Genomic DNA, 21782 nt, shown 5'->3' on the forward strand with positions numbered 1-21782 from the left:
ATTAGATTAAGAGAGAGATGGACAGGGTAAGTTAACATATATATATATATATATGTATGTATATATATATGTATATGTACGTAGATATATATGTATATACACGTATATATATATATGTATGTACGTATATATATGACAAGGGATAATTAAAGGATTTAAAGGGTAAGTTCGTTGGTGATGATTTACTTTCCACTTCGCAATACCTTCTTCCCCTTGTATAATAATAATAAAATAAAATTTAAAAAGTCACCTTAACCCCCCAAAAGAATATCTTTTCTTTAGAAAAGTGATGAAGGTTTCAACTTTCAACTTCAGAACCCCTTCCCTTTTGAAAGACCAGTTAGTTGTGTTATTTGCTGTTGCTTCCTTGGCACATAGAGTCAACTTACCCCCTTCACTTCAGACTCTTTGCTATGTAGTAGGGTCACAAAACACTATACATTTGCCTTGACCCCTGAGGAAAAGGAAATGTGAAAGGCAATAGAAAAAACAGAAAAGGAACGAGTAATCTATTGACCAAATCATGTTTTTGCCCCAAATGTTAAGCCAAGTCAATACAGTTTCCCAGAAAAATTTTCAAATGTTTCTAATGTTTCAAGTATGAATTGACTTGGAAAAATCAATTCCTTTCTACAAATTTGTTACAAGTCCTCAGCAATATCATCCTTGCATCGCATTTAATCAGATACATACACCTTCTTCCAGTGGCATATTGTGCAATCGCCAAGAGTAAAATTCTTTCTTTTGCCCAAAGCGGGGAACTATATACAACAACTCGTGCATTTGGGTGAATTTTCAAATGGTTACTGCACATTTTCTTGAGGTCTCTTAACATACACTTCTCTTGGTAATGAAGCTACCCTACACCCACCCCCCACACACCTCCCCCACCTACGCGCGTCCAACTCCTACGTTCATGATGATTCAAGTACAACTCCATGCTCTAAAAGCTCAGATAGAACACTCCTCATTTTATCCACTGACACAGGTTTTAGAATAACTCCATCCATACCAACTCTCATGCAGTTTTCCTTAGTAACTCTGTCTGTGTTCCCCGTCAGTGCCACAATAAGTGGCCTGCCGTGACGTTTCCCAAACCTTTCATGTATCACTACAGCAACTTCATAACAGTCTATACCTGCCATGCTAACATCCATGAACACTACCTTGTGTTCCTGTGTAATAACTCTCAAGCACTCATCACGCGAGCCAACAGTTGTTACATCACATCCAAGGTGTGTAAGCAGACCCTTGGTTACCATCCTGCTAACCCTACATAAAAGAGTAACAAAACAGAAACAATTCTCATCAGATAGGACAAATAATAAAAATAATAAGCTAAGGAAAATAAAAAAGAAAAGGCAAGCTACGATCACAGGAAGTCGCAGGATCACCGCTCATTCAAATTCGTCACCGACAATAAACCAATTGGCCTTAAAATTTATAACTACCTAGGGTTACAGATAATAAAGGTGGTCATCACAAGAGAAAAGAGAGGGACGGGGAGAAAGAGGATAATTGAAATAAGAGAAAAGGGACTCTATGACTGGCTCTAGAAAAAGGAAGTCTCGGGGAAAACATATATATCAAGGCGAACCAGATTGACTGTGACATCCTTTAATTCAATGCATATAAATACACCAGACTTGTATTAAGACATTCATGTGGCCACTTTTTCCTCCATCTTCTTATGCCTTGAAAGAGCAGTCTATCCTTTTACTGGATTTGAAAGTACTACTTGCCAGTTGGTCACTCCTTTCTTCCGACTGTAGACAACAACGTCTCCTTTTTGTCAGAAAAAGGCATATACTCCTAACTCCTAAGTACATGTTGCCAGCACATCCAAATATAGTTAAGATGCTGACTTCATTACTCTATTGTAGACTCAGCAGAAGCCCGAGTCTTCTTCAAAAAGTGACATCCCATGATCACCTCTAGTTAAGTATTTACATGTTCAGTCTCATGTCAGATAGATCAATGCATATAAGATGAGAAACTCATGAACAGCATGACAAGACAGGAGCTGGAGATAAAGAGGTCCCAATAGTACTCACCCGTTATCATCCATAACCAAAACCTTTAATCCTTGAAAAGTCACCTGCATATGATTTGCTGTCAATTTGGCCATGAAGGGGAGCTTAGATTCATTTGCACATCCAGGTATGCCAAGTTTAACGATAAATATAGCAGTGGACCCCTTGCCAAGACCTTCACTTTCAACCCAGATATGTCCTTCCATAAGATTCACAAACCTGTTTCCCGGCCCATTAGAAGATGTGTCAATACTAAATGCAATAAGATAAATAGAAATTGAATTTGAAGCAGTTACCAAGTTCACATAGCAATTCGAAAATCAGTAAGAAAAGAACACATAGGAACTGGGTTACCCCTTACCTCTTGCAAATTGCAAGGCCAAGCCCAGTGCCACCAGCATTTGTAGTTGCTAGCGCTTGGCTTTGCGTAAACTTGCTAAACAGGTTGGGAATATCCTGCGGATTAATTCCTATCCCTGTATCTTTTACCTAAACTACAGAAAGTAGTAGTTAGAAATATAAAAATATCAAGAATTAATCATTTGACAGCATAAGTTTAAAGAGTCAAATTTGTAACTTTCCTTAACCTATCACAGAAAGTATATCAAGCATGTAAAAGTTATACCTGTACTCGTAAATAGAAATGATTTTCACTTGGCACAGCAAAAAACTCGGGGGCTCTAGGATCTCTTAAAGAATCTGATTTTGCAACGAAAGCAGAAATTGACACACTCCCTTCCTTTGAGAACTTCACAGCATTGCCAACAATGTTTAAGAGAATTTGCATTAACCGTTTTTCATCCCCAATTACATATTCCGGTAAATCTGACGACAAACTAAGTGTGACGAACAGCTTTTTCACAGATGCAATAGGCTTGATTAAGCTAAGGACCTACAGCAATAAGCAGACTCATAAGTCAGTAGGTTCATCAAAACATAGTGAGCTGCAAAATATCAGAATGACACTTTTCTGACAGGTAATCCAGAATTTGCAAGTAAAAAGAAAAGAGGAGGTGAAGGGCACCTCTCTAAATAGAGCGGGGAGATTAAAAGTGTCAATATCAAGTTGAAGGCTTCCATCTTCTAGCCTTGAAAGATCCAAGACATCATTGATGAGCGTCGCTAAAAGGTTGCTGCTTTTGAGAATTGTTTCAACCATCAGACGCTGCTCCGGAGTTAGATCAGTTTCTTGTAGTAAGGAAGAAAGTGCAATTATCGCGTGCATGGGAGTTCTCATTTCATGATTCATAACAGCCAAGAAATCATTACGTGCACGAACAGCCATTTCTGCTTCTCTTCTTGCCAGATCAAGAGCCACATTCTGCTCCATAAGAAGATCCCTAGCCCTCATTGATTCTTCTAAAATTGCAGCATGTGAGAGAGCAACAGCAACCTGAAATGATGAGGCGTTGATTAAATCACACTGCACACTCTCAAGGATAACACTTATTTAATCAAATAGATGTACAAACACTTAAAACTAGTTGCAACCAGACACTGACAACTAGAATAGAGTATTTCCCTATGTGTCTAGAGGTTGAGGGTCTACCAGAAACAGCCTCTCTACCGAAAAGGTAGGGGTAAGGTGTGCTTACATCGCACCCTCCCCAAACCCCACAAGTGGGGACTACACTAGGCATGTTTTTGTTGTCTAGAAGTAAAACATCCAAATTAGGAGAAAGGAAGCAGGTTTCAAGTTTTCAGAGTTTTCAATGAGAAAGAAAAAACTTGGCAAGGGCAAGGGTTGAGGAGAGGAAGCTGAAAGGATGTCTTTTCTTCAGTTGTTCCTTCCTTTTATTAGTTGTCAATTTTTCCACCATGAAGGCATAATAGCTGGCGACATGTCCAGACAAATGAGGATTATAGTTGGTTAACAACAACCCTAAAAATAGTCTAATTATGATGAATTTCTTTGAAATCTGATTTCTAGACCTGTGTTGGAGTGGCTAGATATAGAGGTTTCATGTTGAAGACCCCAACTAACTGAGATTGAGGCACAATTGATTGAGTTGTATTTTCCATAGATAACCAGGAGAAATCCAGGAATTAGAGCCAAATTTAATAACTTATTTATGCAGAAAAAGTGAAAATTCTTGAAGACTGTGCAAGGCAAACAGCAAAGCAGTAAAACTTGGACACTTCTCCAACTAATAATATATCATGATTTTTGAACAAGTCCAACAAATACTAGGCGTGCCACTTGCTAGTGCGTTAATTACGTTCATTAAAGAAGAGTGCCATTACCAGAGACAGAATAAAAAAAGTTACGTTTCCAAAGTTTCTGATGGAGAAGTAAGATGCCAGATCTGTAAATTGTTTTAACAGCACCGTTGAAGAATATCTGTTGTAACAACTCAGTAGTATTTACTTTTACACACTTGAATACAATATCTCAAATGTGATTTTCACTTCATATGATAAAAGTACTTAGAAACCTACATGTATTACAAGAAGTTCTATGTACCGTGATAGGAATCATCAAGTAATTCAGAAAGGTTGTATTAATATTTATATATACAATATATCCTACTCTCCATGCTCCTAATAGGGTCGTCAATGAAAGCAAAAGCCAAGGAGTTAAGGTCCTATCGGAAAATCTACTATGATACACTCATCCGCAACCTGCCCTTACTTTTCACTCACCGAAAAGCAATCAGCGGACGAAAGACGCAAAAAGATCATCATAATTCAACGTTTGATTTTATCTTTGGAAATTTTATAACACCAATAACAGTAATAACAATTCAGCTGCACAATTCCAATTTATAACACCAATAATAACGAATAACAACTCAGCCATGCAATTCTACAAGCAGATTTTCAAACAAAGAATTTCTCACTTGAGGGAGAATATGAACACTTGAGCTCCAATAAAATGATGATTGATCTATGGCCCTGAAAATTAGTGTGGAAGACTAACCTTCCCCCTAAAGCAGTGTTATCAAAGGCACGCTTAAGCCCTGACGCGAGGCTCAATACGTGTTGAGCACTTCGCCTCGCTTTATGTCTGCTTCACTGTTGTCATCAAGTTTCTAAGGCATACTTTTCCTTGCCAATGAGTCTCTTCTGAAGAGGCGACACTAAACAATTGATATTTTACTTTATCGCAATTGTTTTTTAATTGTTCATATATTTGTCATTCATGCTTATAATTATTAGTCTTCAACTAAACATAAATATTTATATTTTTTCTTCCTTTGCGCCTTCCTTTGCGCCTTTTTTCATTGAAGCCCACGCTTTTATTTGTGCTTTAAGCCCCAACAAACCTTAGAGATTTTTGGCGCTTTTCGCTTTTTATAACACTGCCCTAAAGTCTCATGTTTTACCGGGGGTCTATCGGAAACAGGGGGTCTATCGGAAACAACCTCTCTACTTCATATGAGGTAGTGGTATTGGTATGGTGTGCGTACACTCTACCCTTCCCAGACCCCACTATATGGGAATACACAGGGTATGTTGTTATTGTTGTTACCCTAAAGTCTCATGTTTTACTTGGACAGCCTTAAAAGAAGTATGCCTCACTCAAGACAATCTTATGAGAAAAAGATTCCAACTGGTTAATAGGTGTTACATGTGTTGGTCAACATCAGAAACCATCAACCACGTATGCTTCACTGCCCAGAACACTTTTGGAACATATTCCTAGCTCTTTTTGGTACAAGCTGGTCTATCCCCTTCAATATCAGAGATGTTTACACTAGTTGGAGCTCTATGGAAGCTACAAAATCCAGTAGAAAGATCTAGATCATGACCCAGCCTATACTTTTTGGTGTATTTGGAATGAAAGAAACAGAAGATTTCAAAGGAGTTTCAACTCCAATTTGTAATCTCAAGTCTAGTTGTTTGGTTAACCTTTTTAGCTGTGGTAACTCTCCCTGTAAATAACTTTAGATCACTACCTGGGGATTTTGTCAGCTGCACACTTTTGTATCTTAGCATATACTGGATGCTTTATTGAAATCCCACTTCATTAAAAAAAAAAAGCTCAGATTTTTGTAATTGGTCTTCTCCATACCTAATTTTACACCCAAAACCCACTAAGTCAACATGGTTGTGTTCAACCCATAATTATACAAAGGAGAATCTCTAAAACATTATATTAAGGAATTTCCAACACAAAAATTCAAACCTGATCCGCTACCACTTCAACAAGCTCCAGCTCATGAACATGCCATTGTCTTGCACTGTCTGAAGGAAGCATCAGAACCATTAAAGCATAGCGCTTTGTTGAAAGTTCAGGCCAATCATTAATCTGAAAGTTTGACAGATGCAGAAGTGGAACCCTGACAGCAACTACTTCACCAGGCATGTATTTCCCAGCAGGTCGAAGTCTTGCAACGGGTGAATTTGGTGATATTTGCACGACACGATTTGTACCGAAAACTTGATTGATTACAGGAAGTTGTATGGGTACAGTTAATCCAACTGGATTTTGGTGCCGAAGAGTGTAAGAAAGTTGAAGCTCTAGTCCAGTACGTGTTGGCATCCATAATGCACACTCTTCCAACGCCAACATTTTTCCTAGCTCAACAAGTGTAGTCTTTAAAATAGTATGTCTATCAAGAGTGCTTCGGATTTCATGAGTTAGCATTCTAACATGTCTACCTGTCTCCTCTTGAGTCCGAATAATACCCATTTCACGATCAAGCTGTGCAGCTTTCTTTTTCAAGAACAGCTCCCTAGTTTTGACGCTAAGTAAATCAGGAATGATGTGGACAAGCAAGAGAGCAGTTATACATGACACCAGTGCAGTTAAGACCTTTGCTGTAGTCATTACTATTGCCACATTCCTTGTATGCATATTAAATGTCCATAAGTTGATAAGATGTGTTGCTCCACAAAGAACTATGAAAGCACCAAACTGCACAAGAACCCATCTATATGGAAAAACAGCAGACTTCTTAACGAAGTATATCAACTCCACTGGAATGGAGAAATAAGCAAGTGCTATGAAAAAATCAGAAATGTACTGATACTTCATTAGCAAGTCATCAGCAGGCAACTGTGGGTCGATGATGCAGTTACATGATTCCACGATGGAAGATAACTGCAACATAAGTTAGCAAATGAGGTCATGAATGAGAAGGAAATATGCCTCGGATAAATAACTATGTAAACAAGAGTTAAAGAACCTGAATATAGTTAACTGCAGCATAAGTTATGACACATAAACAACAACAACAACAAACCCAGTGTATTCCCACCTAGTGGGGTCTGGGGGGGTAAGATGTACGCAGTCCATACCTCTACCTCTAAAGAAGTAGAAAGGCTGTTTCCGATAGACCCCCGGCTCAAGTCACGAGATACCACACAAACTCATAGTAAAGCACAGAACTAGATTACATAGCATAAATACGGCACCCATAAGTATTAGCAAACAGAGGAAAGCACACAGATTTGTGATAAAACATGGAACACGGAATCATAACCAGAATAAAACCCCCACCAAGTAATTCCCTACACTAGCGACCCAAACCGGCCCTACTCTTCTGCCCTAATTCGCGTCCTCCAGACCTTCCTATCTAGGGTCATGTCCTCAGTGAGCTGTAACTGCTCCATGTCCCGCCTAATCACCTCACCCCAGTACTTCTTCGGCCTACCCCTACCCCGCCTGAAACCATCCAATGCTAGCCTCTCACACCTACGAACCGGGGCATCCCTGCCCCTCCTCTTCACGTGTCCGAACCATCTCAATCGGGCTTCCCGCATCTTGCACTCCACTGGAGTCACACCAACCTTCTCCCAGATAGTCTCATTCCGAACTCTATCCCCTCTAGTCAGCCCACACATCCAGCGCAACATCCGCATTTCTGCCACCTTCATTTTTTGGATGTGGGTGTTCTTAACTGGCCAACACTCCGCTCCATACAACATGGCCGGACGGACTACCACCCTGTATAATTTGCCTTTCAGCTTGGGCGGCACCTTCTTATCACACAACACCCCCGACGCGAGCTTCCACTTCATCCATCCCGCCCCAATACGGTGCGAGACATCCTCGTCAATCTCACTGTTACTCTGGATCACGGACCCGAGATACTTGAAACTATCCCTCTTACATACCTCCTGTGATTCCAGCTTCACTACTACCTCATTCTCCCGCCTCACGTCATTAAACTTGCATTCCACATACTCTGTCTTGCTTCTGCTCACCCTGAACCCTTTAGACTCAAGAGTTTGCCTCCACACCTCTAATTTGTCATTCACACCCCCTCGAGTCTCATCTATCAGAACTACATCGTCTGCAAAAAGCATACACCAAGGCACCTCCCCTTGAATACGCTGCGTCAACACATCCATCACCAACGCAAACAAAAAGGGACTAAGAGTAGACCCCTGATGCAATCCTATCAAGACAGTGAAGACAGTGAAATGCTCTGAGTCTCCTCCCGCCATCCTCACCTGAGTTTTTGCTCCATCATACATATCCTTAATTGCTCTGATATATGCCAGCGGTACTCCACTCACCTCCAAGCATCTCCAAAGCACCTCCCTGGAGAAGAAGACCAACAAGGTGGAGAAGAAATAAATACTGAAATATAACTGATAAGTTGGTGTCAAAATCATAGTTCCCATAGCACAAAAGAAAACTAAATTGTGACTTTCATCCCTATGATATGTACTTTATGTAAAAGAACTTAAAGAAAAAAATATCGGCCGCAATTGTAGATCTACAAGAGTCCCACATCGGAAAAGGAATGGACAATTGGTCTCCTTATATAGACTTGAGCAATCCTCCCCATATGAGCTAGCTTTTGGGATTGAGTTAGGCCTAAGATCCATTTCTTCACATGGTATCAGAGCCAGGTCCATCCCCATTTGCAGGTCCACGCTCCAGTTGGGCCTAGGCGTGAAGAGGAGTATTAGAGTGGGTAAGAGTCCCACATTAGTTGGGGAATGGACTGGTGGTTTGCTTATATGTACTTGGGCAATTCTCCCTCATAAGCTAGCTAGTTTTTGGGATTGAGTTAGGCCCAAGTACTATATCTTTACATGGTATTAGAGCCAGGCCCATCCCAATTAATTGTTCACCGATGTTAGGCCCCATATTATATTGTTCACGCTCCAGTTAACGAGGTCTGGATCAGTGTTATTAATGGCGAGCGCCATGTCGCCAATGGCGAGGAGAGGCAGTGTCGCCACTTGCCTTCGTGGTGTGCAACCTGCAAAAGGCGATGCCAAGGTGAGGATGGCGAGACGAGGTGCTAAAGGTGACATTGTTTTATTTTTTTAAATTTTTTTTAGGGTTTTAAGGATCAAAAGTAATTTTAGGGGTTTATTTTTCATTTTATTTTGACTGACTCACTGCTTTGGCGAATGCAACCAAGCCCCAAGGCAACTGCGAGTCTATGAGAGATTCCGGCGACCAACGGTGATGACCGGTAAGTACATAGTTTCATTTTTCTATTTTCTTCTTATTTTCTCCACCGGTCAGTACATAGTCTACTGATTTCTTTTTGATATTTTTTCTTCTTCCTCTGATTTGTTTTCACAAAACAGTCTATATGTAACAGTAAACAATCTATACTCCATATGTAAAAAATCTATTTTTTTTATAACTTATATAATATACTAACTAATATCGTAATTGTTTGATGACTTGATCATAAACAACAACTTCAATGGCGTCTCGATCTACTAGTCGCAAACAAAGCGACATTGGATGGAATTATAGTACACAAGGACCATCAAAAGATGTGATGATATGTAATTTTTGTCGACGTACTATCAATGGTGGTATTACCCGGTTCAAGCAACATTTGATAGGTGGAAATAAAAATATCAAAATATGTTAAACTTGTCCGGCAAATATTAGGGATGAAGTAAAGACATTTGTCGATAGCAAAGCCACGACAAATTGAAAGAATCAACGATACGTGCCATCATATAATATCGTTGACGATGATGATATCGATGAACATGAAGAAATGATGCCCCCCTCCAAATCTCAAAAAAATGTCTTCAACTAGTGGTAGTGTATCATCCTCGGAACGAAATGTGACTAAAGGTCCAATTAATAGGTTTTTTTCCTACCGAAGCCACAACACAATACAGGCTTTGAAAAGGCAGGAGTAGGACGAGGACGAGGACGAGGAATTGATGACACAAAAAAGATCTAAGGGCGCGGGCCGTAAATGCTTTTGCAGTATGGATGTATGACGCGAACCTTCCGTTCAATTATGCCAATTATGAATCATTTGCTAACTTCATAGAGGCGGTAGAACAACATGGCCCGGGAATGCAACCACCTACCTATCATGAAGTTACAGTTACTCAACTAAAGAAAGAAGTGAAGAAAGTAAATGAACCTGTTGAGAAGCATAAAGTTCAATGGTAAAAGTATGATTGTTCCATTATGATGGACAAATGGTTAGCACGCAATGGAAAGATGATCATTAATATTTTGGTGAATAGTCCGATAGGCAGTATCTTTCTTGGTTATGTTGATGCTAGCAATGAGTCTACCACTGGCACTAAAATGTACGGCTTGTTTGAGAAGAAGATTGAGCAAATTGGACAGCAAAGTGTTGTTCAAGTTGTCAGTGATAATGCTAGTGAGAATGTGAAAGTGGGGAGCTTATGAGGGGTGTGTATCAACATATCTGCTGGATTGCTCGATTCCATGTGCTGCCCATTGCATCAATTTGATATTTGGGGACATATTCAAGATTAACTCATATGCTTCAGGTAATACTTAATAGCTCTTTTCTTTTTTAGTTAATACTATAGTCCAAATACTTATTAAGCTAATAATTACTATAATGTCTTTTACAATTTTTAAGAAGGCCACCAAGGTAGTTTCTTACATAAGTCAAAGGTAGTTTCTTACATAAGTCAAAGCCCTTGTTGTTGACTTTGATGAGAAACTTCACCAATGAAAGAAATTTGGTGAAACCAGCCAAGACTAGATTCGCAGTGACCTTTTTGACTATGGAGGCTATGTACAAACAAAGGAAGAACTTGAGAAGCTTGATCATCTCTAATGAATAGACTTCCAGTAAATTTGCAAGTTTTGGGGAAAGAAGTTTTCGCCGTTCTTTACTCGACATACTTTTGGAATGATGTTGTCAAAGCTCTTAAAATTTATGGTCCTTCAGTCTCATTGCTTTGCTTGGTGGATGAGAAAAAAAGACCCCCAATGGGCTATATGCTTGAAGCAATGGATAAGGCGAAGGAAACTATTCAACGGGGCTTTGATAGAGTTCAGAGGCATTATGAGAAAGACTTCGAAATAATTGATATAAGGTGGAATGACCAGCTCAAATGACCTTTGCATTCTAACAAGGTATATTTTGAATTCGGGATTGTATTTTAGATCCACTATGGATGAAGAGAAAATTGCTTAAGTGTGGGAGAGTTACTATACTTCTGTTGAGACGATGGTCCTCGATCTTTCCACATAAGATTTATTAGTTGCTGAGCTTGCTAAGTGCAAGAGTGCAAATGGATTATTTGCTTCTGGTCAAGCTATTAGAGCTAGAGACACAAAGTCACCGGGTTAGTGAATTGATTTAGTTGTCTTTATTATAGCTTTTGTGCTTTACTTAAGTTATTGATGTTTTTATACTTATTAACCTTCATTTTTTGTCTATAGTTGAGTGGTAGTGCTATTTGGAAGCGGAACTCCGACTTTGCAAAAGTTTGCCATGAGGACATTAAGTTTAACTTGTAGCGCATTCGGATGCGAACGAAACTGGAGTGTGTTTGAACACGTGAGAACGATTTATTATATTCTACTTTCTATATTGAAACGATTATTACTAGTATCTAATTAGTAATTACTTTATTATGTACAAATTCATTCCAAGAAGCGAAATAGGCTTGAGCTATCGCGTCTCAATGATCAAGTGTATATTAAGTTCAATAGAACATTGACACGTCGTTATGATATTCGCGATACCATTGATCGAATTCTCTTCAATAATATTGATAATGCTAATGAATGGTTTCTTGGTCCTGAAGATCAAGAAGACGAACTAGCATATGAGGAAGGTGATCTTAATTGGGGTACTGCTGCTATGAGACCTGGAACTAATAATAATGTCTATAGTCTTAGGAAAATGTTTTCAAGCTCAACTTCAACGTTAAGGTCATTTGACAAAGGAAAAGCTACAAGTTCAAGCCAGACTCAGATCCTAGTTGATGAAGAATCCGAGGAAGAATATGACAGGTAATATGAAATGCATGTTGGGCTTCAAGATTCTGAAAATCTTGACGAAGAATAAACTTTAAAGTTTCAGTATTGCTTGTTGATTCATTCAAGTTCTAGACTTTTAGTATTTATTTATAATTTTGACTTGAAATATTTCCTAATATATTACTGCTATTGAGATTTTGATCATTTATATATGTAATTAATTATTTTAAATTTTTGGTATTAACTGTCGCCACACTTTCAAAAGGCAATCCTCACAGCTTGCCTCGCCACACGGTGAGGCAGAGCCTTGTCGCCTTTCGCCGTCCAAAACACTGGCCTGGATATGCGCAGGAGTGTTAAGAGTCCACATTGAAAAAGTAATGGACAATTGATCTCCTTATATGGACTTGGGCAACCCTCCCCTTACGAGCTAGCTTTTGGGGTACTCCGCAAATTTGTTATGAATATTTCTTTGCATAATTTGTTTTGAATTTTAAGGGATATAAAGATAAATAGAATAGTGGGACAATTACTTGCGGAGGTTGAAAGAACAATTATTTCCTGTAGGTGTAAGTGGAGACTGTTCATGGATTAAGGATGGCTGGCATCAATTCACCTTTCCGCAGTTCTAGATCTATGGTGCGTAAATACATCTTAGTTTTTGTCACATAATGCATAACATTTACTCCCACTGTCCCAATTTATGTGACATTCTTTCTATTTTAATCAGTTCTAAAAAGAATGATACTTTTCTATATTTAGTAACAATTTAACTTTAAATTTCACATTTTACCCTTAATGATGGCTTATTTTAGACACAAGTTTCAAAAGTCCTTTTTTCATTCGTAACTTTTGAGCATAGTCAAACACCTTCACATTAATTGGGACGGGGGAGAGTAATAAAGTTCCTCTCTTTTTCCTTTAACCTTCTTGCATGAGTGGAGAGATTGTCAATATTGTAGACATCCTTATTTCCTCGATTCATTCTAGCATGACATCAATCATTGGGTAAACAACACACTGTTGATGGAGTTACCTCTTAATCCTCTTTCCTTGTATCATCTCCCTTTTGATTCATTGTATTGAGAGCTCTACACAAATTTTGCTAATTAAATGTAGCATGTCTAGTATATAAAGAGAGTGGTGCTTTTAGTCCATAATGATCATAATCGAAGATACATGCACCCACGTGGCCGACCTTAGGCTCCATTTGAGTCCTCCCAAATTGTCTTATCACTCTTTGAGGAGTGTAAGGTCGAACCCCTCAGATTTCGAGAAGTGGCAAGAAAGGCTTACCTCTGCAACCTATCATAACTTTGAAAAACAAAGGGTAACATCCAATGAATGTCATCTTTTTTTTAGTCTCGAGAAAATGCAGGCCCGCTCTCCTTTGGACCAATCCCTATCCATATTTAACCGTCTGAACTTGTTAGGGAATTCGATAATCCGATCACTTTTGAATCTCGAAAGTTCTTAAGGTAAATTTCATTTCATCAAATGACTCACACTCCACATCTCGAGGAGAAGATTGCATCCTTGAAAATAACCATGCCCATTTCGACAACGCCCTAGAGATCGATAAATGTCTACCAAAATGACCGGTACCAAAGGAAAATTATTGATCGCTTCACCCTTCTTGATTTTGTGAAAGATAGCATATGCAACCATGATGACTCGCGTATTGATTGTGAGAATCGTGTTGGGGGCACACCATAACTCCTAAGAAGGCAATGGCGAATTCTAGGGGTCTAGCTTTATCCAGTCTTGGTAAGACGAAAACTTGAATTAGTGATGCCAATACCCTTCCACAACAACATAGCTAGTGTATAGATCACTAAAACCTATGTAGACTTTGTTATCCGTGAGCATGCTGCTTTATACAAACCAAGGTACTCAACAATTTCATCCGTTGTCGGTTTGTTTGGAATGAGTAGGTGCTTCGGCGCACTCACAACAACATAGCTAGTGTATAGATCACTAAAACCTATGTAGACTTTGTTATCCGTGAGCATGCTGCTTTATACAAACCAAGGTACTCAACAATTTCATCCGTTGTCGGTTTGTTTGGAATGAGTAGGTGCTTCGGCACACTGCCCTCTTTTATGAACACTCATGATACCATCAAATAGATCTCGAATTTCTTCCATAGTTGGGATCAACTTGACATACCAAAATCTGAAACTCATCCTAGCGTTGTCTCGTAAAGGCTTCTATTAGTGCGTGATGTCCTTTCACGTCTATTAGCGACGACAAATTCCTCAAATGCCGCCATACGACTCTTTTCTGGATGTTGGTGAAGTTGTGACACCACATTCAAAGTTGTACGGGCAGTTCAAAATCACATCGAATGAAAGTAAACCGACCATCGTTCAAAATACATAGTTTATTAGCTATCCTATTTTGGGGGCAACGGCATGTTTCTTCCGACACATACGTCTCACACATAACACATAGGATATGGTTGTCTTTTCAGGCCGGGGGCTCTTCCGACACAAGGCGGTCTTGCTAATGGGCCCGATACCCCTTAGCTACCGAATCTCCATGGTCAGCATGCCTAGTTCATGACATTTGGTTTCGCTCTACCCTAGTTTGACTAGAGTGATTTTCTTTGAAAAAAGATCGAGAACCCGACGGACAACCACAGGCTGAAACGATGACAAGTGCCCAAAATCGACTAATTGTTTATCATTTTTTTGAGTAAAATAAACGACCACAAAAGATGCATAATCATTTTTCCTAATGCAATCTCAAAGTGCCATTTGGCGCATGAAACAGTGAAATTTTTAGATAAATATATCTATACTTTATTAAAAGTGTGAAAGTCCTTAAAAATGTTCTTTGAATTTTTTGTCCTTCATCCAAAGACTCGGCAATAGATAAAATTGCCTTTTTACTATTTTTAAAATTATTATTTTATAAAATATATGAGAAGACTCCTAAATATATAAAAAATAAATATATGGGAAGTTCTCTTCAAAACGTGAATATAAGGAAAGTTTTATTTTTGTACAAACTTTTAAAATATATAAGAAGACTCCAAATATATAGGGAGTGATATAATTAATAAATACAACAACAACAACAACAACAAACCCAGTGTATTCCCACTTAGTGGGGTCTGGGGGGGGTAAGATGTACGCAGTCCATACCTCTACCTCTGATGAAGTAGAAAGGCTGTTTCCGAAAGACCCCCGGCTCAAGTCACGAGATATCACACAAACACATAGTACAGCACAGCAGCAGATGACATAACATAGATACGGCACCCATAGGGAATATAAAACAGAGTAAAGCAGGATTGCAGGAATATAAAGCAGAGGAAAGCACCCAGATTCGTAATAAACATGGAACACGGAACACGAAACACTGAATACAGAATCATAACAGGAATACACCCCCACCAATTAATTCCCTACACTAGCGACCCGAACTGGCCCTAATCCTCTGCCGTAATTCGCATCTTCCAGACCTTCCTATCTAGGGTCATGTCCTCGGTGAGCTGTAACTGTTCCATGTCCCGCCTAATCACCTCACCCCAGTACTTCTTCGGTCTACCTCTACCCCGTCTAAAACCATCCAACGCTAGCCTCTCACACCTACGGACCGGGGCATCCATGCCCCTCCTCTTCACGTGTCCGAACCATCTCAATCGTGCTTCCCGCATCTTACACTCCACTGAAGTCACACCAACCTTCTCCCGGATAGTCTCATTCCGAACTCTATCCCCTCGGGTCAGTCCACACATCCAGCGCAACATCCGCATTTCTGCCACCTTCATTTTTTGGATGTGGGAGTTCTTAACTGGCCAACACTCCGCTCCATACAACATGGCCGGACGGACTACCACCCTGTAGAATTTGTCTTTCAGCTTGGGCGGCATCTTCTTATCACACAACACCCCCGACGCGAGCTTCCACTTCATCCATCCCGCCCCAATACGGTGCGAGACATCCTCGTCAATCTCACCGTTACTCTGGATCACGGACCCGAGATACTTGAACTTATCCCTCTTCCCTACCTCCTGTGCTTCTAGCCTCACTACTACCTCATTCTCCCGCCTCACGTCATTAAACTTACATTCCACATACTCTGTCTTGGTTCTGCTCACCCTGAACCCTTTAGACTCCAGAGTTTGCCTCCACAACTCTAATTTGTCATTCACACCCCGTCGAGTCTCATCTATCAGGACTACATCGTCTGCAAAAAGCATACACCACGGCACCTCCCCTTGGATACGCCGCGTCAACACATCCATTACTAACGCAAACAAAAAGGGACTAAGAGTAAATCCCTGATGCAATCCTGTCAGGACAGTGAAATGCTCTGAGTCTCCTCCCGCCGTCCTCACCTGGGTTTTCGCTCCCTCATACATATCCTTAATTACTCGTATATATGCCTGCGGTACTCCACTCACCTCCAAGCATCTCCAAAGCACTTCCCTGGGGACTTTGTCGTACGCCTTTTCCAGGTCGATGAACACCATGTGCAGATCCTTCTTCCTCTCCCTATACTGCTCCACCAACCTCCGTACCAGGTGGATTGCCTCCGTCGTCGAGCGGCCAGGCATAAATCCGAACTGGTTTTCCGAAATAGACACTATCCGTCTCAGCCTCACCTCGACCACTCTCTCCCATATCTTCATAGAGTGACTCAGTAACTTAATCCCCCTGTAGTTATTGCAACACTGAATGTCCCCCTTATTCTTATAGAGGGGGATCATGGTACTCCACCTCCACGCCTCGGGCATCTTTGCCGTCCTGAAAATTTCATTGAACAATGCAGTCAACCACCTTACACCAGCCTCTCCAACGAACTTCCAAAATTCCACCGGTATCTCCTCCGGCCCCGTCGCCTTACCCCTTCGCATCCTGCGGACTGCCTGTCTAACCTCGTCTACCTTAAAACGTCTACAATAGCTAAAATCCCGACACTCCCCTGAGTGCTCCAGTTCCCCTAACACAATAGCTCTGTCCCCCTCGTCATTCAAGAGCGTATGAAAGTACGACTGCCATCTCTTCTTTATGTGACCGTCCTCCACCAACACTCTACCGTCCTCCCCCTTAATGCACCTCACCTGATCGAGGTCACGACCCTTCCTCTCCCTAGCCTTAGCGAGTCGAAACAACTTTTTCTCCCCTCCTTTCCCCTGTAACCCTGCATACAAGCTCTCAAAAGCGGCCGTCTTAGCTGCCGTGACCGCTGACTTCGCCTCCTACCTCGCTAGCTTGTACTCTTTCCTGTTTACCCGCTTCTCTTCTTCGTCCTTACTTTCCACCAACTTAGCATACGCCTCTTTCTTGGTCTGCACTTTCTTCCCCACCTCTTCATTCCACCACCAATCCCCCCGATGATGTCCGGCCCGGCCCCTAGAAACACCCAACACCTCCCTTGCATTCTCCCTGATGCACGTTTCCGCCCTGTCCCACATATTATCCACGTCCCCCCTACACTCCCACACCCCCATTCCCGCCAACCTCTCCTCTATCTCCCACGCATTCACTGGCGTCAAGCCGCCCCACTTAATTCTCGGTCTACTCTCCTTACTCCTCCGCTTTCTATTCTTCTTTATACCCAAATCCATAACCAAGAGCCTATGTTGAGTCGAAAGATTCTCACTCGGGATGACTTTACAGTCTTTACACAACGCCCTATCCCCTTTCCTAAGCAACAAAAAGTCAATCTGGGTCCTGGCTATCGCGCTCCGAAAAGTGATCAGGTGCTCGTCCTTCTTCGGGAAGCCCGAGTTCACCACCACCAGCCCAAACGCCCTCGCAAACTCCAATAGGGTCGCACCCTCTTCATTTCTCTCCCCAAAACCAAAACCACCATGCACATCCCCAAAGCCTCCCGGTAGCGCCCCGATGTGCCCGTTGAAATCCCCTGCTACAACAATCTTCTCCGAACTGGGCACGCCTCTCACCACCTCCTCCAAAGCCTCCCAGAACCGCATCTTCTCCTCCCCCTCCGATCCCACATGCGGCGCATAGGCACTACACACGTTCAGGGTAAACCCCCGAATGACCAACTTAATAGTCATCAACCTATCGTTGATCCTTTTCACCTCCACTACCTGGCCTCTAAGCTCTTCATCTACCAAGATGCCAACTCCATTCCTACGCCTGTCGCTCCCAGAGTACCACAGCTTGTAACCGTCCACATCCCTAGCCTTAGACCCTACCCACTTGGTCTCTTGGACACACGCAAGGTTGATCCTTCTCTTCCTAGGAATCTTCACCAGCTCTATGGACTTCCCCTGAAGGGTCCCTATATTCCAAGACCCAACCCTCAGCCTACCGTCGCTATCCACGCGCCCCCCACTACCCCCCCCTCGGCCAAACCTTGGCCTCCCACCCACTCCCGCTCTCTCCCCATCTCCCGCCCCCACCACAGCCCCACGCCCCAACCCCCTCGGACATGACCCTAACCACTCATTACCACCCACAGCCACAACTACACGAAAAAGTAGGAAAATATAAGGATATACCCGGTGGCAATATCAAAGCAGCAGCAATGAGATACAAGACACACACACGTTCTAAATGGTTTTATTCAACGGATTTTTCTTTTTTCTTTTTAATTAGCTTCTCTAATAGTCATTTATCCTAATACATGGGGAGTAAATTATAATTAATATATGGTAAAGTCTACGGCTTTTTTTCTTAATTAGCTTCGATAGTAGCCATTTATTACGTTTTAGTTATAAAACTAAGTCAGAAGGGGACCCTTGGAGTAACAGATAAAGTTGCTGCCATGTGACAAGGAGGTCACGGGTTCAAGCCTTGAAAACAATCTCTGACGGAAATGCAAGGTAAGGCTGCGTACAATAACCCTTGTGGTGGGGCCCTTCCTCGAACCCTACACACATCAGGAGCTTTAGTGCACCGAGCTGCCCTTTTTTTGTTATAAAATTAAGTCAATACTATTGTAAACGACTAAAATCCTCCTTTATGAAAAGTATTGTTCACTGCCATAAATGGCTAAATCAGCCTTAAACCCAAAACTATTTTAAACAAACATGTTATATACAACTTTAAAGTAATGGTTCTCATACCCCTTCATCAACAATCTGTCTTTATTTTTTTCACAGATAGTATTTTTTTTGTCCTTCTATAGCATGGGTAGTTTTCTTAATTTAGTTTATAACGTTTTTTAATGTTGTTATATATTTTCGTATGAACATAATAATTTTCTATTTAAGTGTTTTTTGCATTTAATAAAATTCTATTTATTTATTAATCAAGACATATTTTCTTTTATAATATCGAAGTGATTTTATAAAATTGAACTCATTGATGCGAGGTACACGCGCGAGGCGTGTACCCTAAACTAGTGTGTGTGTATGATTTTGTTAACACACTACATGAAGGTAGTATGCTAGCATCATCCCATTTTATCTTTTCCTTAAATGTCCCTGGCAGCACATTGTTGGTACATTAAATGGAGGGTCATTTTTGTCTTACACCCAAATTCATTGAATTTCTTTTCCTCTAAATTTTGTCATTTCCATCCGGATTGAACTCCCTAGGAACCCAACTCCTTCAAAGTGTTTTGCTAGATTTATGACTATAGTTGCAGGGCAAGTATCAAAAACTACTAAATACTACTCTTTAATTTGGAAGCATACCTCTTCTAGTTCTTACACAAAAGTTTCTATTTGACTAGTTTTGCCTTTAAAATGAAGTCTTGTTGGCAATTTTATGACTATAGTTGCAGGGAATGAAAAGCTTGCTGAGAATGGGTTTCATACAGCGAATTTCTCAATTCATAAAACAATAGCTGAAAGTTAATTTTATGAGTAAACGGAAAACTTCATAAAATGGGGGATCTTGATTTTGCAAGATCTGTTTGCTCAATCTAAATTGTTTATGCACTTTGCAAATAAATAGTTAAATTAGTTTATTTGAGCTAGCTAAACACTTAAATCAATGGTTAGGATAAATAAACTAACTGAAACTCAACATTCATCCCAAAAACTCAAACCATAAGAAAAATAATTAACGATAACATTATCACAAGCTCATTAACAACATGTAAACCATAAAAAAACACTCCACTACACTATTTTTCAATCATTTCAAAGTCAATTTGTTCTAAAAAAAAAGTAGCCAGGGTTTATGGGGACTTACAAGACGATGCATCCAGAGAATAGATCCCATTGTGTGAGAAAAAATTTTGGGGCGAAAATAGAGAAGAAGGTATGATGATCAAGAAGGGAAAGTGATGCAATATTTTGGGTTAGGGTATTCTAAATTAATTGATTTGACATAATTAAACACTTAATTCAATCGTTAAAGAACGTGCAAAACGAGCTTAAATTCAACATTCATCCCCAAAACTCAAACCATAAAAAATAATTAATGATTCATCATGAACTTTGAATACACAATCACAAGCGAAGCAAATAAAAAAAGCCAAATAACAATTCAGCCATTAAAAGTCTTTTTTTTTTTAAAAAAAAAAAGGAAAATAAAGTAGCTAGGATTCATTTACAAAGAACAATTCTCACGTCTTACTGCATTCCATTATCCAATAACTAATAACCTTGCTTGACGAAAATTTAACTATCAAATTCAAAAAAGATACCAACATTAACTCACCAGCAGTTTCAATTAGTCATTTTAGGGTATTCTAGATCAATTTATCTGAGCTAGATAAAACCAAAAATAAGTCATCTCGATATAAAAGAATGTGCAAAACTGAGCTGAAAGTCGACATTCATCACAAATTCACAATTTTGAAGAACACACTGTCACAAGAGAAGCAAATAAACTGCCACTTTTCTATCTAAAAAAATAGTTGATCGATTACGATTTGAGTTAGCTTACATATTTATCATTCTTAAAAATCATTCCAAAGCCCACTTCTCTCCATAAACTAATAATAACCTTGTGACTGAGCAATCCTCACTTGTCGAATATTGCAATTATTTGATTTAGTGTTATTCTAAATTAATTGATTTCAGTTAATTAAACACTTAAAATCAATCATTAGATAAACAAAATGAGCTAAAATTCAACAATCATTTCAAAGTCAAAATTAACGATAACATAATTACAAGCTAATTAACAACATGTAAACCCCAAAAACCACTCCAACTACACTATTTCTCAATCATTTCAAAGTCAAAATTGGTTTAAAAAGATAGTTAGGGTTTATGGGGACTTACAAGGCGATTCATCCGGAGCATAGATCCCATCGTGAGGGGAAAATAAATAAATTTGGGGGCGAAAATAGAGAAGAAAATGAAGATGATCAAAAGGGAAAGTGATACAAATGGACTTTTGGCTAGAAAAGGAAATATGACCCAAGTTGTTATTTCACGGGTCAAACAGTTGGGGCTTTAATTCGGTAGAGTTGACTCGCTTCGACTGTACAATCAATGCAAAGTATAGGGTGTTCAGGGTTTGGTTAAAAATTAAATCCAATCACGAACCAAATCAAATCGATTAAAAAAATTGATATTTAATTAGGTTTGATTTGATTTTAAATTTTTAAAATCGATACTTATGTGGTTTGATTATTTTGTTTTAAATTTTTAAAATCGATACTTATGTGGTTTGATTTTGATTTTATTCTAAAATAATCAAACCGAACAATGAAATATATATATA

General features: G+C 39.8%; 1 protein-coding gene across 1 annotated transcript; it reads right to left on the reverse strand.

The window, feature by feature from the left end:
- Window positions 1–492: 492 nt before the first annotated feature.
- LOC107854752 (ethylene receptor 1) lies at window positions 493–21500 on the reverse strand. The gene is made up of 7 exons (XM_016699753.2): window positions 21338–21500; window positions 6163–7080; window positions 3058–3426; window positions 2659–2925; window positions 2395–2522; window positions 2055–2252; window positions 493–1272 (listed from the first exon to the last, which is right to left on the reverse strand). Exons 1-7 carry the CDS (start codon window positions 21365–21367, stop codon window positions 915–917), a joined length of 2268 nt encoding a protein of 755 aa, XP_016555239.1. The 5' UTR covers window positions 21368–21500; the 3' UTR covers window positions 493–914.
- Between the last annotated feature and the right edge of the window lie 282 nt (window positions 21501–21782).

The sequence above is a fragment of the Capsicum annuum genome, chromosome 9, assembly GCF_002878395.1.
Source record: "Capsicum annuum cultivar UCD-10X-F1 chromosome 9, UCD10Xv1.1, whole genome shotgun sequence".
NCBI lineage: Eukaryota > Viridiplantae > Streptophyta > Magnoliopsida > Solanales > Solanaceae > Capsicum > Capsicum annuum.

What these genes read in the sequence shown, in the direction of transcription:
- LOC107854752 (XM_016699753.2), bottom strand. Translation starts at nt 21,367, where the DNA reads ATGGGATCTATGCTCCGGATGAATCGCCTT. An exon ending in TTGAAGTGGTAGCGGATCAG is followed by an intron (nt 3,427 to 6,162) that starts GTTTGAATTTTT and finishes TCATCATTTCAG; the next exon opens with GTTGCTGTTGCTCTCTCACA. An exon ending in TCCCCGCTCTATTTAGAGAG is followed by an intron (nt 2,926 to 3,057) that starts GTGCCCTTCACC and finishes TTATTGCTGTAG; the next exon opens with GTCCTTAGCTTAATCAAGCC.